At 61.1% G+C, this 20,642-nt stretch overlaps 1 protein-coding gene and 1 long non-coding RNA gene across 6 annotated transcripts in view; both read right to left on the bottom strand.

Annotated features, from left to right (window-relative positions):
• Positions 1-3,793: 3,793 nt before the first annotated feature.
• KDM4B (lysine demethylase 4B) overlaps positions 3,794-20,642 on the bottom strand; it is a 185,391-nt gene continuing 168,542 nt past the window's right edge. For all 5 annotated transcript variants that reach the window (XM_065535027.2, XM_065535028.2, XM_074025438.1 and 2 more), the window contains 8 exons: positions 19,725-19,801; positions 19,392-19,447; positions 18,998-19,106; positions 12,966-13,151; positions 12,707-12,871; positions 11,943-12,062; positions 6,882-6,974; positions 3,794-6,049 (listed from right to left, as the gene is read on the bottom strand). In XM_065535027.2, the coding sequence (XP_065391099.1) occupies positions 5,873-6,049; positions 6,882-6,974; positions 11,943-12,062; positions 12,707-12,871; positions 12,966-13,151; positions 18,998-19,106; positions 19,392-19,447; positions 19,725-19,801 (983 nt within the window). In that variant the 3' untranslated portion in view covers positions 3,794-5,872. The remainder of the gene's footprint in view (positions 6,050-6,881; positions 6,975-11,942; positions 12,063-12,706; positions 12,872-12,965; positions 13,152-18,997; positions 19,107-19,391; positions 19,448-19,724; positions 19,802-20,642) is intronic.
• LOC135968407 (uncharacterized) lies at positions 15,588-18,014 on the bottom strand. The gene is made up of 2 exons (XR_010583163.2): positions 16,817-18,014; positions 15,588-16,730 (listed from the first exon to the last, which is right to left on the bottom strand). It is a non-coding gene; the product is annotated as an uncharacterized lncRNA (long non-coding RNA).

The following is a 20,642-nucleotide window of genomic DNA, read 5'->3' as shown; positions in this document are numbered from 1 at the left end:
TCCCACAGACCACATGTCCCAACTTCCGTGGACGGTCTTGCCCCAAGGGTTTAGGGATAGCCCTCATCTGTTTGGTCAGGCACTGGCCCAAGATCTAGGCCACTTCTCAAGTCCAGGCACTCTGGTCCTTCAATATGTGGATGATTTACTTTGGCTACCAGTTCGGAAACCTCATGCCAGCAGGCTACTCCAGATCTCTTGAATTTTCTAGCTAATCAAGGGTACAAGGTGTCTAAATTGAAGGCCCTGCTCTGCCTACAAGCCAAATATCTAGGCCTAATCTTAGCCAGAGGAACCAGGGCCCTCAGCAAGGAACGAATACAGCCTATGCTGCCTTATCCTCGCCCTAATACATTAAAACAGTTGCGGGGGTTCCTTGGAATCCCCGGCTTTTGCCAACTATGGATCCCCGGATACAGCGAGATAGCCAGGCCCCTCAACAGGCACCCTCCACCATGCCCGGCTAGTTTTTTGTATTTTTAGTAGAGACAGGGTTTCTCTCTGTTGGCCAGGCTGGTCTCGAACTCCTGAACTCAGGTGATCTGCCCACCTCAGCCTCCCAAAGTGCTGGGATTATAGGCGTGAGCCACCGCACACTGCCGGCTTTGTGTTTCTAAAGCAGCTGCTGGGGCTGGTGGGGGTGGAGGCTGTTGTGGCCAGAAGGCCCCCACCTCCTTCTCCGTCTGGAAGCTGCCGAGAAGGGGAGCATTTGTCCCTGTCACCGAGTTAGCTGGGAGGCAGGGATGCCCTGAGCCACCCACTCTTCTGCCCGCCTCCTGGTCGCTGTCACCCTTCACACCGCCTGCAGCAGCAAATAATTTTTATTTTCTCCATTAACAGAGCAGCAGCGCTGGGGAAATCTAATCCATAAATAACCCTCCCCTGGCTGGTGCCAAGGCCCCAGGCGTGTCCCCCAGCCTCCTTGTGTTCTGTGCCTGGCCCGGGAAGTCCCTGGGGGCTTCTCTCCCTGATGGTCATGACCAGGCTGTGACTCTGAGTTCCAGAGCTGCCTTGCGGGGCCGAGGGACAGGTGGAGGTTGTGGGAGGAGCCGGGGCGGTGGCCACAGGGAGAGAGGGAGACACACCGGGATCTCAGCACCATCATGGGAGCCGTGAATCTTGACTGTGGCGGCGTTGGAGCCGGAACTCTCCATTGCAGAGTGGCAGGGAGCCCGTGAATGGTGGGGTTGGTGAGGGGCCGCTGCCGGGGTCAGAGGCTGAGTGTGTCAGGCTCTCCCCGACCCCAGCAGTTGGGCAGCAGGTGGTCCAAGGGTAGAGGGCAGAGCGCCCCCAGTGGGTCCGCCAGATGGACAGATGAATCCAAGTCCCTGGTCAGAGCCTCCTTTTTCCACCTGCTCCTGCGGATGGCAGTCGGGGGAGTTGGCTAGGTGGACCTGGGCACCGAGGGGCTGTCCCTACGGAAGAACGTTCTGTTGCAGGCATAGAGAAGGGGTGGAGGCTGCCACTACTCACTTTTTCTAAGTCAGAGCTGAGCACATTTTTTTCCATAAAGAGCCAGATTCGAACTACATTGGGCTTTGCAGGCCAGGTGGGGTCTGCAGCGACTCTTCAGGTCTGCTGTCGCTGGGCGCCAGCTGCCATATGTAAAAAAATGGGCATGACCATGTGCCAATAAAACTTTATTGACAAAAACAGGTGGCGGGCTGCATTTGGCTGGAGGGCTGTATGTTGCCGGGCCTTGCCCTAGAAGGTGCCTGCTCTCAACGCAATGTACCCACAGCCTGAGTCTCTGATCTGCCATCCCATGGGGAGGTCAGATCTGTTTAAGAGTCCCTCTTTAATAAAAAGGGTGTCCACTGACACCCCTCTGGTGGTCTGTGACCGACCACTGCTTACCCTCCACCACTGACCCGTTCTTGTCTTTCAGAGCATGCGTTAAAGATGTATTTTTGGTTTCTCCCCCTTTTCCTCAGCCATCTCCCCAGAGCCTGGCACAGGGGTTGCATAAAAATATTGCCGCTGGAATAAATGAAGCAAACTCGGGTGCTGATTACAGAGTCTCACACGCCGCCCCGAGATGCAAGACCTCGGATTGGGGCGACCACCCTGGCCCGAGTGCAGGCCTCACTGGCTCCGCACGGTGGTCCTTTTGGGGACCTATCCACTCATCTTTTATTCTGCTCAGCAGACAGCAATGGCCTGTCCCATATTGCCTTCCCGTTTTAGAGCCTTTGGAGAACAACGGAAAGGATGTTGCAGGCACCACCTGCTCCTGCCACAGTCCCTCTGCCAGCCTGGGGAGGCTTGGGGACGCTGATCCATCAGTCAGTGCCACCCAGGGCCCGGGGCAGGGGAGGGGGGCACCCCAAAGGCTTTGGCTTCAGGCTGTGTCTGTCCCCACACACAGGGAAGGCTTTCGAGACGGGGAAGAGGGACACAGTCTTTGTCGGGAAATCGCAGCGGGCGGAGCCTCTAAGCCTCCTGTGGCCACAGGCTTCACCCCACCCTGGATCCCTCTTCCTCACCTGCAGCAGACAGGGGAACTGAGTCCTGGTGGTGTTGAGAGGATGCAGGAGGCGGGAGGGCCCCAGAAGGGAGACTCGGTGCTGGGGGTGATTGGTGGATGAAGCTTTTGTCAAGGGCCCCCTCTGTTCAGGACACAAGCCCTCAGCACAGCAGGCAGGCGGACCCTCCTTCTGCAGAGGGAATGCCAGGGCCCAGGGAGGGATGGCCTGGCCGTGTCCCCCTGAACCCTGGCTGCTGGGTCTGGGTTCCACCAGGTGTCCCAGCCCCCAGCACCCACGACCCAGTCCTGGGTCCCCGCCTCCACCCACTCCCTGCAGGTGATTTTGTCCTCTACTTCCAACACCTGCCAGTTGATGGCCCCTGACCTCCTGCCTTGGGGCGGCCTCCCCAGGCCCGGCATCGTCACCTGGACGTCTCGCGTTCAAATCCAACCCCCTCCCAGCTCAACGCCTCCTTCCAGGGACTCGGATGATCTGCAAATCCTATTGGCTCTGCCCCGAAAATGCACCCAGAGTCCACTGCTTCTCACTACACCTAACCCCTGCCCTGGTCCCTGGCTTCTGCCCTTACCCCATCTCCTCCCCACAACAATCACCAGAGGGCGCCTGTGAGCACCTGAGTCAGGGCCCATCCCTCCCCTGCCCACAGCCCTCCATGGCTCCCACCTTCCTCAGGGTCAAAGCCCAAGTCCTGCCCGAGGCCCACAAGGCCCTGCACAACCTGCCTCCTCTCCTCCCCCCTCCCCCTCCCCCTCCCGCTCCAGCCACAGGGGCCTCTTCATGTTCTTGCAGCACACGAGGCACAGGAGGGTCACCTCCCTGAGGGAGGCTCAGGTCTCCAGTGTCCCCTCTGTTGACTCCAGGCCTGGTGGGGTGGGCACTGAGTGACCCAGGCCAGGACTGCGGGGTCCCAGTGGCCATCCAGGGCCATAAGCCCCAGCACGTCCGCCAGCCACCACCACAAGCGACGCTCCCCGGGCTCAGGTGTCACCAGAACTGGGTTGGGGACAGGGACAGGGCAGCTGCTGGCTGGGACAAGTGAGGCCAGGCCCAGGCCCTCAGGGAACTGGGGGGGGAATCACGGGGTCTGCTGCAGCAGTCACCCAGCCTGGCCACAGTGTGAGGGGCACAACAGCCGCTGAGTGCTGGGGACGCTGGAGAGTGCGAGCGGAGGGACATCCAGCTCTGGAAGCAAACCTTCTCCCAGGAGAACGGGGCGCGGGCAGCCCCACCCCAGGGAGGCCCCGACATCGGTCCCCCTAGCACAGGCTCAGAAATGAAGACACGTGCCAGGGCGCAGAACGGGGTTTCGCAGCGTTCATGAACCTTTAATTCATTATGAGCCTAGAGGCCGGGAAATTAGGCAAAAAATACAGCGTATCCTTCATCTCGGGTGGGGAAAAACCAGGGCGCTGGGTTTTGTCTCGTCTTTGCACAGAGTAAGAAACAGATACCTTTGTGGGGAGAGCGTGCAGCTCCGGCCTGCCCTTCTGTGGCCCGTCTACGCAGGCTGTCCCGGAGCCCACCACGGGATGGGTGTGACCCCCAAGGGACAAGGGCAGCTGAGGCACCCACCCGCTTCTTTACAATATAAATAGCATTTTCAAACAACGTAAGAATACAGTGTCAGCGCCACACTGGGCAAGGGCTGCGTGCAGAGGACCACCTCCACGTTTCGGCTGACACCCCCCTGACCTCCCCACCCGGCCCTCTCCAGGGCAACCGCCCCCCTCCCCCACCAAGGAAATGAAAGGCTTGCTCCTGCATAACTCTCTCCGTTCTCCTTAGTCCTCTCTAGCCTGGGGACTGTTAGGACACTGTTTTATAATACAAACATTGCTTTTTTTTTTTTTTTGGAGACAGGGTCTCGCTCTGTTGCCCAGGCTGGAGTGCAGTGGTGCAATCTGAGCTCACAGCAGCCTCAACTTCCTGGACTCAAGCAATCCTCCCACCACAGCCTCCCGAGGAGCTAGGACCACAGGCGTGCACCACCACACCCAGCTAACCTGTAAAAAATTTGTAGTGATGGGGTCTTGCTATGTAGCTCAGGCTGGTCCCAAACTCCTGCCTCAGCCGTTTTTTAATACAAGCAAATTATCCCTCCACCCCTCCCTGGGGCAGGAGACAGCTAAGGCGGGGAAGGCTCGGTTCAGAGCTGGCGAGGGAGAGGCACCCAGAGAAGGCGCTTCCCAGCCTGGGCCGAAGGCCGTTTTTCTCTATCAGCTCAACCCACTCCTAAGAAGCCGATTCCCCTCAAGACAGCAGCGTGGGCGGGTGGACCAAGGACACCAGGCCTTGTCCCTGCTCGGAAGCAGGCGAATGGGACCCCGAAGGCCTGCCTTGGCCCTGTGTCCCCGACCCACTCTTGGGACTGCGCCCCAAGAGCTGCGAAGCTGTCCACACTCACTACCAACCAGAAGGGCCTGGGGCCTCCCTCACCCTGAGCCATGGGAGGTCCAGGGGTGCTTCGTCTGCAAGGAAGCCTCTGGAACCCCTGCGGTTCTCTCGGGTGAGAGAGAGAAAGAGAGACGAACCCTGGGAGAGAGTTTATTCTGCAAAGATGGGCGCAGACGGAGGGAGGCCCTAGACCCCGGGGCTTCCCCTGGCCAGGCACACAGGGGCAGCCACCAGAGAGCCTGGGCCTCCTCCCAGCAGGTGCAGAGCGGGGACAGGCACTGGTACCCAGACCATGGAAGTCCAGGAGCCGGGGAGAGGCGAGAGCGAGGCTGCATGTGAGTGACCGGGCTGTGCCGAAACTGGGGCGTCCTGCCCACCCCCAGGCTCACCCTCCAATTACTGGGCCTCTTTCCCTGCCTGCTCTGTAGCCAAATCATAGTATTTTAAAACAACAACAAACAAAAAAACAGCGAGATGCTCTGACCTCTCAGAGAATCCTGGTTCTGAGAAAAACAATGTGTTTGTTTTGTTTTGTTCTGTTTTTCTTAAAGCCACAAATCTAGAAAACAACTTTGGGGATATTTTCCTTTGTTTTCCTTTTTTTCTTGCTTTTTTTTTTAAACAATATGTATTTATAGAAAGAGCCTCACAAAGGTGGTTTATGTACAGAAGTGACAATCTCAAAGGTTGCTCAGTAGGGCATTGCAGTAGCACCTTTTCGAGAAGAAGAGAGCTTACATGGTTTAAAATTCTGAGTAGTTGAGTGGGGTGCACCCCCGGCCGGCCCCCGAGCCCGCCTGGCCCTGCTCCCTGAGTCTGGGGCCGCGCGCGGCGTCCCGCTGGCTCCTGTCGCCCTAGGGGGCACCCGCGGCGTGGAGGTGGCCTCTCGGGGGTCGGGGACGCGAGGACAGGAATTCACAGCAAGCGAACGCCCGGGGCGTGCCGTGGCCTCCCCGCCGGGCTGAGGGTCGCCTGAGCGGCCAGCTGTCCTAGAAGGGGCCTCCGGGCCGGCCCTGTGCCTGCAGGAGGCTCTCCACGAAGGCCACGTAGTCCTGGCTCCGCCCTGAGTCCTCCGTGGCAAGCGGGGTGCCCACACGCGGGCGCTTGGCGGCCTTGGCCTCCTCCCCCGAGAAGGCGGGCTCCTGCGGTGCCCCCGTGCTCAGTGACTGCGGGAGAGCGGAAGCACAGTGTTAGCATGGTGGAGACGCTCTGCGCAGCCCTGGCCACCGTCTACGGCCTCTGAGAGGAGCCAGCTGGACACAGAGCCCTGATCGCTGTGGGGGCTGCTCAGAGGCTCCCATCTTCGTGCAAACCCCTGATCCTGCCAGTGGAGGGGCCCTGCCCTTCGCCCCAGCCTCTGGCCCCCTAGTGGGGTGCCAGCCCCCATCTCTTCCCTGAGGGACCTCTCTGTGGCTGAGCAGCTGTGGCCAGGAGCAGGAACCTCCCCCATGGGCTCTGCCCCTCAACACCTCGCCTCTGGATTAGAAAGAGAACAAAGGAAGCCCATGAGGGCTGCGGGAGCGAAAGCCAGCGCTGCCTCCGCTGCCTCCAGGACTCAGGCTCCCGTTTAATAAGGAAAAAGCTCAGGAAAGCTTTTTTAAGCCGACAACTTGGGTGCCTGTACTTCGCCTGTGCCCCAAAACCTATGATGGCTCAGCGGCAGCCCTGTGCGGGGTCGGGCAGCGCGGGTCCTGCAGGGCAAGGGGGCTTGGTGGGTCTGCTCTACATTCATGACAAGGGGAGGGCTCCTCCAACCCTCCCTCCCCACATGATGGGCATCGCCCAGGAGCTGCGCACCCGGAGTCAAGGCAAAGGAAGCGTCTCCTGCCAGGAGCCCATGGGCCAGCTGTGCCGGGGCGGCCAGGACCCCCTTCCAGCAGAGGTGCAGGAGGAAGGGGTGGTCCACGCCATTGGAAGATGCAGTCTGTGCCCTGCCTCGTCCCAGATGGGCTCCCTGAGGAGTCACCCGGAGCCACCAGGCCGGCCTCGTGCACTCACCAGCCGAGAGCGGACCCTCTTGGGCAGCTCCTCCTCCAGGGTGAAGATGTCCCCACGCTTCACCGTCAGCTGCGACCCGTCCTCAAACTCCACCTGCAGGGGATGTGGCTCTCAGAGGCCTGGCACTGCCAGGCTGGCAGGTGCTCCAGGCAGGCCACGGCCTCAGGGGCTGGGAGGCCGGCCCCCTTGGGTGCCCGGGGCCCGCTAGAGGCCACATGCAGCCGAGCTGAAGCTCATGTCCTCCTCTGACACCGCCTGCAGCAAACAGGGATCAGGCGGAGGGTCCCGTCCCATGGTGCAAGGACGATGGAGGACAGGACAGCCTGGGGCAGAGGCGGGGCCTCGCAGCTTCCACATGGAGACAGAGCCCTCACCCCTCACCCCTCCCAGCTCGACAGACATCTGTCTCCATGAAGACACAGCCCCAGGACAAGGCGACAGAGTCACTGGGTGGACACAGAGCCGGGCAGGAGGCACAGTGCCCTAACAGGGCCTGGGAGGCAGGCGAGACCGGGCAGGGGGACACAGGGGCCTGAGCTCAGGAGTCCCCAAGCAGAGGTGAAGGACAGGGCCCCCAGCTTACGTGTGGCCCCCTGAAAACAGCTCGGTCACCTCTTCCCTTCAACTCAGAGACAAATCACCCCCTTCCAGCCTCCCCAGCTGGTGCCTTGTTCCAGGCGGCAGATGCCTGATTGGTGAGGGGCACAGGGAGCGCCCCACTTCCACCGCGTTAAGCTTGGCGCCAGCTCAGGCTCGCGGAGATTCTCTCAGGGACCCTCTGGCAACACAACACTGTCCCATGAAGGGCGTGCCAGGGAGAGGCGTGTGTCTCCAGGCCCACCTCATAACTGCGACGGGCGACGGGCGACGGGCGCCGTGTTCCCAAGCCAGGAAATGTGCAGGGGTCACTCCCCGGCCCTGACCGCCCTTCTGCTCCGGGGAGAAGGTTCCCATAGCAGAGGGCTCGCTTTTCACATATAAAAACTCGAAACAAGCCGGGCACGGTGGCACGTGCCTGTGGTCCCAGCTAGCCAGGAGGCTGAGGTGGAGGCTGTAGTGAGCTCTAATGATGTCACTGCACTCCAGTCTGGGTGACAGATCAAGACCCCGTCTCAAAACGAACAAAAGGCACACACTAAGACCCTCACAGAAGTGTGTCTGGGGCCAGATGCCCCGGGTAGCGTGCAGGGCGGCAGCCCGGCATCACAGCACCTCCCTCTCTATGGGGGCGCAGACCCGGCCTCAGGGCGGCCAAGCCTGAGTCCCTGTGACTCCTCCAGGGATGGCTGGGGGTGGAGACAGAGGTGGGCCCTGGAGAGAGTCTGCTGTGGGTTCCACAGGCCTCTTGGCTGGCACAGGTGGCGGGAGAAGCAGGGCTGGGAGTGCCCAGTGTGAACTCTCGGATGGCCAGTTGCCTCTGGGCCATGTCCTGGGACGACAGCACAGATCTCCCAGGGATGTGTGGAGGAACCCGCCGGGAACCAAGGACCTGGGTGCCACCCTCTGCCCCATCCCGCCCGTCTCATTTGTAGAGGGAAGCCACCAGGAGAAGACCCCTTCCCAGCGCCTGCCCAGTGAGGAGCATCTGGGCAGGAGTCCTGGTGTCGGAGCCCCAGCACCCTGGAAAGCAATTTCCACCCCCGGTGTGGCCAGGCTCCGCTCTGCCACGGGCAGCGGCAGGTTTTGGAGCTCCCACCCCAGGAGTCCCAGGACCCCCCGCAGCCTTTCCCCAGCCCCCGGCCCCAACTCGGCCTCTCGGCTTCTGGCAGGCGCGGCACACGGCGACTCAGGCAGGCACACGGCGACTCAGGCAGGCACACGCGCAGCCTTGCGGGAGGGGAAGGCGCATTCTAGAAACTCAGCGGAAACTGGCTCAGGTTTCTGGGTCGGGAAGACTGGGGAGATCCGCCCCAGATTCTCAGGGCACAGAACCGCCCAGGAGGACAGCGCTCACACTGCCGGGTCCAAGTGAGCTCCCGGGAAACTTCTGTGCTCGGGTAATTTGGGAACTGGGGCCTGACTGGAGACTCAGACTGTTTCCTCCCAGCGCCTCCCTGGAACCTGCTTTCACTATGAGTCTCCACGGGGCGAGCTCTGAAAGTAGCGTTTGCTTTTTAACATTTTGAGAAAACTGGATACGCTTGCAGCTACAGGAAATCAGAGAGGCGCGCGCCTCAGCCCAGGCTCCCCGTGGCGACGTCTTGCCTGGCACTTCTCAGAAGCATCTCGAGGGGTCATGTGCGAAGGAAACGTGTTCCGAGTGTTCCGGACAGGCGGTGGGGCGGGGGCTCTTGGGGCCTTGGCATGTGGGTGTCCCATCCACTCGGCCCTGCTGTCACCTGGGCCTGCCCCAGCCCCCACTGACCAGGCCTCGGCCTCGGGGCAGGCAGCTCCAGCCCCACCTCCTCGGCCACCACACAGTGGGCGCTGGCAGGATCGTGTGACTGAGGTCCTGCTGCCACCTCGCAGGCAGGCGGGCACTCCACAGTGCCTTGCTGGCTTCCAATACCACCTGTCACTGATTCCACAGCCTCTGCCCCCTGCCCCTGAGCACTCTGGAGATGCAACATCTTTTTTTTTTTTTTTTTTTTTTGAGACAGAGCCTTGCTTCGTCACCCAGGATGGAGTGCAGTGGCGTGATCTTGGATCACTGAAGCCTCAACCTCCCAGGCTCAAGTGATCCTCCCAACTCAGCCTCCCAAGTAGATGGGACTACAGGTGCGTGCCACCACGCTCAGCTAATTTTGTTATTTTGTAGAGACAGGGTTTTGCTGTGTTGCCCAGGCTGGTCTCGAACCCCTGGGCTCAAGTGCTCTGCCCGCCTCAGCCTCCCACAGTGCTGTGATCATAGCACGAGCCCCCGCACCTGGCTGGCATCATCTCATTTCTGACTGTCTCGTTAGCTCGGCTTCCTTGGGGTGAGCTCCCTGACGCCGGCCCCCTCCTGGGCTCTGGTGACATGTCAATGATCCGGGGAGCACCCGAGCACCGTCCGCTTCCTTCGCCGCCAGGGTGGGGGCTGCTTCCGGCGCCTCTTCTGTGGGGTGTTGTCAAGATCCACCCTGAGTCTCCCTTGTCATTTTCCAGCACGGCTGTGCTCCGTGTGCGTTATAAATGGCTCTTCATTCATTCACGTGTTTCTATTACCTTCATAGGTTTCTTGAGGGAAGGAGACTGGCGCGTGCTCAGCCTGATCTCCGGATCAAACTTCCACAGTGTTCTAGAGGTCCTGGCTCAACCTCCCCTCCTTGGAGTCCAGTCCAACCTGCCTGGACCGGACTCTGAGGCTCCCGGGGCAGGCGGAGGGTCCTGTCACTGTCACACACACCCCACCCATCCTGCCGTGTACGACATGCACCTGAATGCTTCCCAGCAGATATTTTTCTTTTTTTGTGTGTTTTGGAGACAGGGTCTCAGTGTCGCCCAAGCTGGAGTCCAGTGGCTCAATTACAGCTCACTGCATCCTCAGCCTCCTGGGTTCAAGCGATCCTCCCACCTCAGCCTGTAGCTGAGTAGCTGAGTAGCTGGGATGACACGCGCACACTACCATGCCCAACTTATTTTTTAAATTTTTTTGTAGAGATTGGCGGGGGGGAGGGTCTCACTTTGTTGCCCAGGCTGGTCTCGAACTCTTAGCCTCAAGTGATTCTCCTGCCTTGGCCTCCCAAAGTGCTGGGATTACAGGTGTGAGCCACCGCACCCAGCCCAGCCTGAAACTCATAGTCTGAGAGAAGAGCTGCCAGGTGAGCTGAGCGGGAATTATTCTCTTTTGCCGCTGCTTGGGATGGGCTAAGGGGTGCAAATCAACCCTGCCCTTGGTCTAAGCCGAACACAATCAGGAAGTCCAAGGAGCTGCCTGAGCCTCCCCTGGGGCAGGCTGGAGCTAAGCAGAAGTGACAGTGTCTGGAGATTGGTGGCAGCTCCCACAGAGCTGGCCACGGGGATGGCTTGTCCCAGAAACCACCTCCTTCTCAAGGAGCAGGGAAGACTCTGCAAGGTTCAAGAGTGGTGACTGGGTGGGGCCGGCCTGCACAGCACAGGGTCCTGGACGCTCAGTGACAGGTCCCAGAGCGGTGACCAGGTGGGGCCAGCCTGCACGGCACAGGGTCCTGGACGCTCAGTGACAGGTCTGAGTGGTGACTGGGTGGTGACCGCCCCCGTGCCATGCAGGCCGGCCCTGCCTGGTTACCACCCTCGGACCTGTCACTGAGCACCCAGGACCCCATGCCCTGCAGGCCGGCCCTGCCTGGTCACCGCTCTGGGACCTGTCACTGAACATCCAGGACCCCTCCCCTGTGCCATGCAGGCTGGGCCTGCCCGGTCACCACTCTCGGACCTGTCACTGAGCGTCCAGGACCCCCCCGTGCTGTGCAGGTTGGCGCCACCCAGTCACTGCTCTCTGACCTGTCACTGAACATCCAGGACCCCTGCCCCGTGCCATGCAGGCTGGCCCTGCCCGGTCACCACTCTCGGACCTGTCACTGAGCGTCCAGGACCCCCCCGTGCTGTGCAGGTTGGCGCCACCCAGTGACTGCTCTCTGACCTGTCACTGAGCGTTCAGAAACCCCCACACCATGTTAGCCAGGCTGGTCTTGAACTCCTGACCTCAAGTGATCTGCCTGCCTCGGCCTCTCAAAGTGTTGGGATTACAGGGGTGAACCACCGTGTCGGGTCTAAGATTCCACACTTTTAAATAATTTCTCTTCCACAATCATGAGAAGAAGCTCACCACCAACTTGATTAAAAAAAACCCCAGGGGTACTGAGCTATACACTCCAAAATGGTGAAAGGGAGAACTGACGTTAAGAAACACTGAGGTGTCTCAAAGGGAAACGCCACGCGAGTGGAGGGCCCTTTAGCTTTGAAAACGAACAAGCCCTGTGCCTCTAACTTAGGCAGGCGAGCTGAGGCTCAGCTGGGCCCTGTGGGCCTCACTAACCACAGCCCACGCCCGCCAGTGCCCCAGCAAAGGCACCTGGGCAGGGGTGTGATCCTCCCGTTCCCACACCTACAAGAAGAGCTTGGCGAAGGCACACTGGGGCGGCCAGGTTTCCCGCTTACCTGGTAGATGTGGCTGGTGACCGAGGAGATGAACTTGGCTTTGTAGAGGTTGCCGTCAGTCCACCGGAGCTCCACCAGCTCCCCCTCGGAAGGGGGTCCCAGCCGGACACAGTCCCTACTCTGCAGGGAGAACAGGCGGGAGGTGAGGTCCCGGCCACACTACGCCGGCGGCTGTCGCTGGGTTTTAGACCCTCTCCACGCTGGCAAGTAAGGTTCTCTGCCTGGAGCCCCAAAGCCGGCGGCGGGGGCGGGGGTAGAGGGGCGGTGCAGAGCCCTGACTGCGGGTCGCTTTCTGCTTTGTTTCTGCACAACACAGTGAGCACTGCTTTTCCTGATGGGGCCTGAGGACAAGGGGACCTCGTGGAGGGATCTGGAGTCAGGCTGCTCCCAGTTTCCCTCTGCCCCGCCCCACACTCACCGTGATGCTCTCGGGTTCAGGTTGTGGCTGTGCTCCCAGCCTCCCCTCCCTCCCGCTGCCCCGCCTCCTGCCCCGCCCCACAGTCACCGTGATGCTCTCGGGTTCAGGTTGTGGCTGTGCTCCCAGCCTCCCCCCCCCCGCCCGCTGCCCCGCCTCCTGCCCCGCCCCACACTCACCGTGATGCTCTCAGGTTCAGGTTGTGGCTGTGCTCCCAGCCTCCCCCCGCCCGCTGCCCCGCCTCCTGCCCCGCCCCACACTCACCGTGATGCTCTCGGGTTCAGGTTGTGGCTGTGCTCCCAGCCTCCCCCCCCCCGCTGCCCCGCCTCCTGCCCCGCCCCACACTCACCGTGATGCTCTCGGGGTACAGGTTGTCACTGTAGGAGCCGTCGTCGAAGTTCACTTCGTAGCAGGTCTGCGTGGCAGCACCGATGACGCGGCAGCGGTAGTACAGCCCGTTGCGGTTCTTGGTGATGACCACCTGGCCTAGGGACACGGCCCTCAGGAGCTGGACCTGGGAGGGTGCGGAGGGTGTGGGGGACGGTCAGCGTGGGCGTCGGTGGGGCGGGAGCCGGGGATTAGGGGCAATGAGGCGGGCAGGCACTCACAGCGTGGCCCCCTGACTTGTGCTTGAGGCAGGTGATGGAGACCACGTAGGGCCAGTCGTCCGGCTCCATGAGCACACCGGCGGCGTGGGCGCAGGTCACGTGGAAGGACGTGGAGCAGTGCTCGTAGGAGCACTGGATGCAGGCACCCGACACCTTCTTCATCCGCTTCCGGCAGTACACGCATTTCTGGGGACGGGGACACAGGCAGGGGCATGGGGCTGGAGCTTCCCTAGGGACCCTGGGATGGAGGCCCCGGCCCCTCCCGGCATAGCCTTCAAGGGAGGCATGGTGGGAGTGGCCCTGTGTTCTGCCCGGCGAGGGGCCCCCTCCCCAGCCCAGAGCCCGCAACCTCCCTGGCCAAGTCCTCCAGACCCACTGACCCAGCCTCCTGCTGCTCAGCCCCGGGGAGTCTTCTCCCGTCCCCCCCGTGTGTCAGCGACGGCTGGGGCAGACACCAAAGAGCCCCACGTGGTGTTGCTCAGCCAGAGAGGAACCACGGGGCGACAGAGATGTGCCCTGGGAACACGCAGGTGAGTGCAGACCGTGTGACCCCGTGATCTGCAACCCCCAGGGCTGGCAACCCACAGACACAGGAAGTGGGCTCGTGGGTACAGGGTGGGGGACGGCAGCGACTGGTAATGGGGCCGGTTCTTCATGGGGTGATTAAATGTTCTGGAATTAAGACGGTGTGATAGTTGACACAACTCAGAATGTACTAAAAAACATGGAGTGGCACACTTTAGAATGGTTAGAGTGAAGGATTCTCTTTTTCTTTTTTTTTTTAAGACAGGGTTTTGCTCTGTCGCCCAGACTGGAGCGCACGGCGCGATCATGGCTCACTGTAGCCTCCAACTCCTGGGCTCAAGCGATCCTCCCCCCTCAGCCTCTTGAGTAGCTGGGACCACAGGCGCAATCACCATGCCTGACTAATTTTTAATTTTGTGTAGAGGTGGAGTCTTGCTGTGTTGCCCAGGCTGGTCTCAAACTTCTGAGTTCAAGGGATCCTCCTGCCTTGACCTCCTAAACTGCTGGGATTACAGGTGTAAGCCACTGTGCGGGTCCTTTACGTCGGATTTTAACAAGAAGCCCTGAAAGAAGCCTCCTTGGTGAGGAGGGAGCACTGGAGAGCCACCTTTCATCCCGCGACGCTCCTGCTGCAAAGCCTGCTCCAGTCAGCAACACCCGCCCGAGTCGGCAACACCCGCCCCAGTCAGCACTGGGGCCCTGGCGACCACCACACCCACGCCAGGCCCCGATAAGCATTTAATAAGTGGCACCGTCACTGCTCTATAAACCATGTTCAAAAGCCAGATGAGCCAAGGGCCTGGAGCAGCGCCGATCGACAGCATCAAGATCTCATTATTCAACTGTCAATACCCAATTCTCCCATCACACAACACGTGCCAGGCAGCGCTCCAGCACGGCGTCCCCCTCCAGCAGAGCGGCCGGCGTGTATGAGTGGTGGCTGTGCTCCCTGAGGGCCTGGGGGTGGGGGAGAGGCCCTGCCTGGACACTGTCAGGTGGGGTTGTTGAGCCATCTTGAACACGTCACCCACAGGCCTCCACCCCTCAGCCCAGGCCCAGGAGAAACCCAGCCCCGGGGCAGCCTGGCACACAGCACCATCCCCTTCCGCCCCGTGGTGGCAGGCGGCCCGTGACCCTGCGTCTCCACGTTGCGAAGAGTGTGCCCCAGGACCCATGAGGCCGTTTGTCAGGAGCTGCGCCTGGGGCTGAGGTTGCCCAGAGCCACCCCTCTAAGGCGAGGTCCAGTCATGCCACACGCTGTGGCCACAGGAGGTCGGGCAGGCATTCTTGGCTGTCACCTCCCTTCCTGGGAGCCACGGTTTGAAGACCCGCGTCCAGTGTTGGCCTGGCCCAGGCCAGCGTGTGCCGGGGACTCAGGGTCTAAGGCCCTTGGGGGGCCTGGAAGGGCCCAGGTACTGGTGTTTGGTTCGAAGTTCCCGGCTCAGTGTCCTTCCTCAGAGGCCACAGGGCTGTGAGGACGACGCAGGGTGGACTTCGGAGGTCTGCAGGGCACCACGGACTGGAGGAAGCAGGGGGTCACCGCTGGGTACCACCCATGGCACTGTGTCCTCAGCGTGTCACACAGAGGCGCAGTGGCTGTCCACCAACCTGCTTTCACAAACCACCCCAACCCCTGAGGAGCAGAGAGCCCCTCCTGACCGGCCCTACCCCTCCAGGCGGGACTGTGGGCAGCGGGGAGAGCTGGTGCGACTGCCCACCCCTGCTGCTGCCCTGAAGCTGCCTCCTCTCATCCCAAGCCCCTCCCAGACCTCCCAGATCTTCCAGAAGCTCCTGGTGCTTCTGCCCACTTCCAGGAACCTGCCCCGCCGGTAGGTGAGGGGCTTCTCAGCAGCACGCCTTGAGAACCTGGTGCTAACTTGGCCCAGGCGGGCGGCCAGCCGGAGCCCCTGACTCACCTGGACTGCCTGAAGCCCTGAGCCGGTGGCCGGGGAGCCCTGGAGACAGACGGGTAACCAGGAGTGAGTGTGCCCCATGCCTGCGGCCTGCCCGTGGCCTGCGAAGGTGGCTGGGTGGCTGGGCGAGCAGGAGTTAACCACCGCCTCCTTGCAAAGCTCCATTAAGCAATACAAGCGGGCCTTGTGTAAAAGGATTTTTAATTCATCGTTACAAGCACCGGTAATGAAGAGGCCGCGTCCTGGAAATGTCAGATGATCCATAAGGCGTCGGGGCGGGAGGATTTATCACTGCGCCGGCACCGCACCATTGCTCCACCTGAATCATGGGGCCTTTTACGCCCACGTTTGTGGACCAAGTCACTGGTGCCTCCGAAGCATCACCCGCGGGCTGCCAGCTTCCTAATCGCTCAGCCGTACCAGGCCAGGCTGGCATGACCCGCTGCACGCTCTGCTCCACGAACGAGGAAAGAGGGCTCCCCCTCCAGACGAGCCTCTGTGACGGCCTGTGTGGCCCCACCCAGGTGGCCCGGCACCTGTGCGCTCCAAGTGCGGCATCCAAGCCCAACAGGCTCGTGGGCACCTCGCACCGGTGCACGGGAGCCCGGGCTCTGTGGCGGGCATCACCCGCCCCACCAGACTGACGTGTCTGCTTCCAGCCCCACCTCCACACGAGCCCGACTGTCAACACCGGGCACTGTGTCCGCAGCTGGGAAGATAGACCAGGCAGGAAAAGCAAGCAGGACGCTGCTGGGTACTACTGGCCGCGGGCTCAGCCTCCAGAGGCCCACAAGACACATGTGCAGAGGCCGGAGTGCACAGGGACAAACGCGTCCTTCCCATCAACGCCACCACATGCGCAGCCCTTTTAGTGGGGACGCGGCCCCAGCAAAGTCTGCATTTCGCTCTCCTCATCCTTTTTTTTTTGAGACAGGGTCTTACTCTGTAGTCCCAGCTAGAGTGCCGTAGGGAGATCTCAGCTCACTGCAACCTCCGCCTCCTGGGTTCAAGTGATTCTCCTGCCTCAGTCTCCAGAGTAGCTGGGATCACAGACATGGCCCATCATGCAGAGCTAATTTTTGTATTTTTAGTAGAGACCGGGTTTCACTATGTTGGCCAGGCTGGTCTCAAAATCCTGACCTCAGGTGATCCGCCCGCCTTGGCCTCCCAAAGTGCTGGGATTACAGGCGTGAGTCACGGTGCCTGGACTCCTCATCTCCTTTCTGGGCCAGATCCCAAGGCTCTGCAGGAAGCTGATTTAAAGGGCCAGCTGAGTGTCGTTTTCCGGTGGGCGTGGACGGCCCCAAGTGCCTCGTGCACAGATGGGCTAGAGGGTGCAAAGCAGAGACAGCCCTGTGGGGCTGCAGCCCAGGCCACCGTCGGCCAAGCCCCTCCAGGCTCCAGGCTCCTCACCTGCAGAACGGACAGTGCAGGGTGACTCCGCAGGCTCTCACTGTGTGGATCAAACGCAGTGGGTGACACTGGGGGCCTGGGGGGACGAGGCTGCAGATTTGACAAGCCCCGAGCAGCTGCTAGTGCTCAGACGGGGTGGTCCATGCTTCAGGGAGGGAGTGGGCCCAGCTCACACCACTGCAGCCCTGCAGAGTGGGGACTGTGGCAACCCCACAGCACAGAGGAGACGGCCGAGGCAGAGAGGTCGAGGAATCTGCCCCAAGTGCACAGCCAGCTGGTGGCCAGCACTGACCACTCCCCGACTGCCCCGTGGCTCCAAGGGGTTCCCCAAAGGGGGACCATCATTGCTGAGAGCAGGAGGAAGCCTCGCAAGCCCCCACTACGAGGCCCCGCCACGCACAAGGAGGCTGCGTGCATCTGCAGGGGGCCCTCGATGTGCACCGAGAGTGGAGCGGCAGAGATCCTCCAACTCAACCACAAAGGCCAAGCAACCCAGGCAAAGAATGGGCAAAGGAAACGGACGTTTCTCCAAAGACGGCATGCAGATGGCCAACAGGACTGTGCAAAGACGCCCAGTGTCACTGATCACCAGGGAAACACAAATCAAACCACAGCGAGACCATCTCGCACCTGCTAGGGCGGCTGGTACAAAGAAGTCCAAGGTAGGTGTGGGTGAGGATGGGGGGAAGAGGAGACCCCAGCTCCCTGGGGGTGCGAATGGGAGTCCATCCAGTCGCAAGGGAGGGCAGTTTCCTCCAGTGTAAAAACAGAGCTGCCCGACGGTCCAGCAATCCCACTGCTGGGTCTATATCCACAGGAAATGACATCAGAATCTCCAAACCACAACCACACTCCCACATCCACTGCAGCACAACCCACAACAGCCAAAAGGCAGAGACATCGGCGGGTGCCCGGATCCACACGACGCGGTCCATCCACACGGCGGAACATTACTCAGCCAGGAAAAGAAGGAACTCTTGCTGTATTTGGGTTGAATGAATATGGATGAACCTTGAGGACGTTACGCTAAATGAAAGACACCACTCGTGCCTGTAATCCCAGTTACCCAGGAGGCCAAGGCAGGAAGACCTCAAGGCCTGGAGTTCCAAACCAGCCTGGGCAACATAGTGAGATCCCATCTCTTAAAAAAAATTGGGAGTTAACCTAATTTTTTGGCATGTGCTTGTGGTCCTAGCTACTCAGGAGGCTGAGGCAGGAGGATCGCCTGAGCCCAGGAGTTTGAGGCTGCAGAGAGCTGTGACCACACCACTGCACTCCAGCTTGGGTAAGAGTGAGAAACCCCGTCTTTTAAGAAAGAAGCCAGTCGCAGAAGAATAAAGACTGTACAATCCCACTCACGTGGGGTCTGTAATACAGGCAAACACACAGAAGCAGACTGCTGGGCGCCGGGGCGGGCGGAGGGAGCTGCTGCTCAGCACGTGCGAAGTGTCAGTTATACAAGACCGGTGAGCAGGCCGCAGAGCCCTGCTGCCCACCGCTGGGCCCATGGTGAAAGCCGTACGGGACCTCAGATGCTTCTTAAGGGGTAGATCTCATGCTAAGCACTGTTACAGTTTATTTTTTTTTTTTTGAGACAGGGTCTGGCTGGCTCTGTCGCCCAGGCTGCAGTGTAATGGCACAATCACAGCTCACTGCAGCCTGGATATCCTGGGCTCAGGCGATCCTCCCACCTCACTCAGCCTCCCGAGTAGCTGGGACCACAGGTGTGGTGCCACCACGCCCAGCTATTGTTTTTTGTTTTTTTATAGAGATGGGGTTTCACTATGTTGCCCAGGCTTGTTATAAGTAGAAAAACAACAAAAATCGGAAGGCCCGATTGTGTCGGGGCATGTGTGGCGTCTCTGCTTTTGTGGAAAGGTGGAAACCGCATGGGGTGCTCGGTCCTGCAGAGGACGCCCCCGAGGCTGCACCTGACGGGGTCTGCTTATCTCCGGCACCCTTGATGACTTTTGACTTTTGTACCTTGCACCTCGGGGAACGATTCAAAAAATAACACGCCTGCTGAAGTCGGGGTCACTGGCTTCCTGAAAGCTGCCCACCACGCCGGTGGAGACGCAGAGCTTGGAGGAAAGACCGCGTCGGATGGCGCAGGCGGGGAGCCGAGCCTGGCCGGCGGCCCTAGAGACACGGGCAGGGTGGGCCTCGACCGCAAGGACCTACCAGCTTCCACCGCTGCTCGGGGATGGCGCTGATGTCCACAGGGTGGCGCTCAATCACGTTCAGGAAGCGCGCCTCGGGGACCGCGATGGCGCAGATCACGTGGATCCACCTGGGAGGGCAGGTGGGGCGGGGTCAGGTGCGCCTTCGAGGACCTGGGCTGGCCACAGAGGGGCCGGGCGTGATGCTGCTGTCAGCTGGGTCAGGGCCTGGGGACCTTCAGGGAGGTCGGGGCAGGCGTGTGCTCCTCCTCAGCCCCGGCCACCCCATCCATGACATGGGGCTGTTACGCGGAGGTGATGGCTGACCCCCGGGTACTAGGGTCACACCCTGCAGAGCCTCAGCCCAGGGCAGGCTCCCCTCCGGCCCCCCAGCCCACACACGCGGTGCCACCCACCTCCTATCGGTGGTCATCTGCAGCGCGCCTCCTCGAAGGTTGCACAGGCAGCACTCCTGCAGAGACCAGACGGCCCTGGGTGAGCAGGGCTCGGAGCAGGCTCCCCACGCGCTGCTTGGGGCCTGATCTGCCAACTGCAGCCCTCGGCCCTTACATTTCAAACTAGCAGCCACCAAAGTGACGGGCGGGAATCCCTTGGGTTCCACCCCCTCAGGGCAGAGGTGAAGGAACCCAGGCCCATGGGGGGAGACTGTGCCCCAAAGTCAGCCTGCTGGAGTGGGGCCGGGGCCCGGGCCTCTCAGAGTACCACCCCCGCTGCAGGGAGCGAGTTACCGCAGTCCAGGCGTGGGCCGCGCACCGGGAACACGTCCAGCCTTCGTTGACCAGCTCGGGACGGATGCCATAGCAACCTGGAAGACAGCAGGGGCTGGCTGAGATTGGAGGGCAGGTGAGACTTGGGGGTGCCGAGTGAGACTCAGCGGGAGGGGCCAGGTAACTCGGGGGCCGGCATCCGCACGTGGAGTGACGGGGCCTCCGCACACAGCTGCAGCATTCAGGGTGCGTGCTGTTCCCACCCTCCGAGCTTCAATCCAGGCCCCTGCACGTGGAGCGAGAGAAAGGTCTGGAAGCTGCGTGTGTGGAAGGAGGACGCAGGAAGGGGAGCAGGGCCCCCTGAGCTCCAGCTGGGTCTGCTGCACTCAGTCTGGTGGTATCTTGAAGGCCCCTCCTTGTTGGGGGTCTGCACCCCCAAAAGCAGCTCCTCCTGCTGTGTCCAGAGAGGCCAGCCACAAAGGCCACTCAGTTTTGGATGTGGCCCTGGGTCTGGAAACGGGGAAAGGGCAGGAAAGGCCGAGTCATGCCCCCAAAGTGAGGGGAGGGGTGCCGCCTGCCCCCAGGGCTCTGCCTCTGCTGGGGGTCCTGCCCTGCAGTGTGGAAGGGGCTCTCTGCCAGTGCTGGTGGCCCGCTGAAGAGGCTGGGGGTGAGGACCTCACTGCCTCCAGAGCAGCAGGGTGGTGGGCACAGGCTGGGGGTGGGGGCATCTGCTGGGGTAGCCCTGGCTGGGGTGGCCCGGCTGTGGCAGGCCTGGGACCCTCAGCAACCCTTCCCCCACGTCTCAAACCCAGGCCCAGCAAAGCAGAGTGAACAGCCTCCCAGCCAGGAGACAACGCGAGCCCCAGGCAGGCCACTGCCAGGAGGAAACTGACAGAGATCTATGGCTACCTGCCTTGGCCAGGGGCACAGAAAATTAAA

Source organism: Macaca fascicularis, chromosome 19 (assembly GCF_037993035.2).
Source record: "Macaca fascicularis isolate 582-1 chromosome 19, T2T-MFA8v1.1".
NCBI lineage: Eukaryota > Metazoa > Chordata > Mammalia > Primates > Cercopithecidae > Macaca > Macaca fascicularis.
The sequence above is the reverse complement of the archived record's forward strand: the minus strand, read 5'-3'. Positions and strand labels throughout refer to the sequence as shown.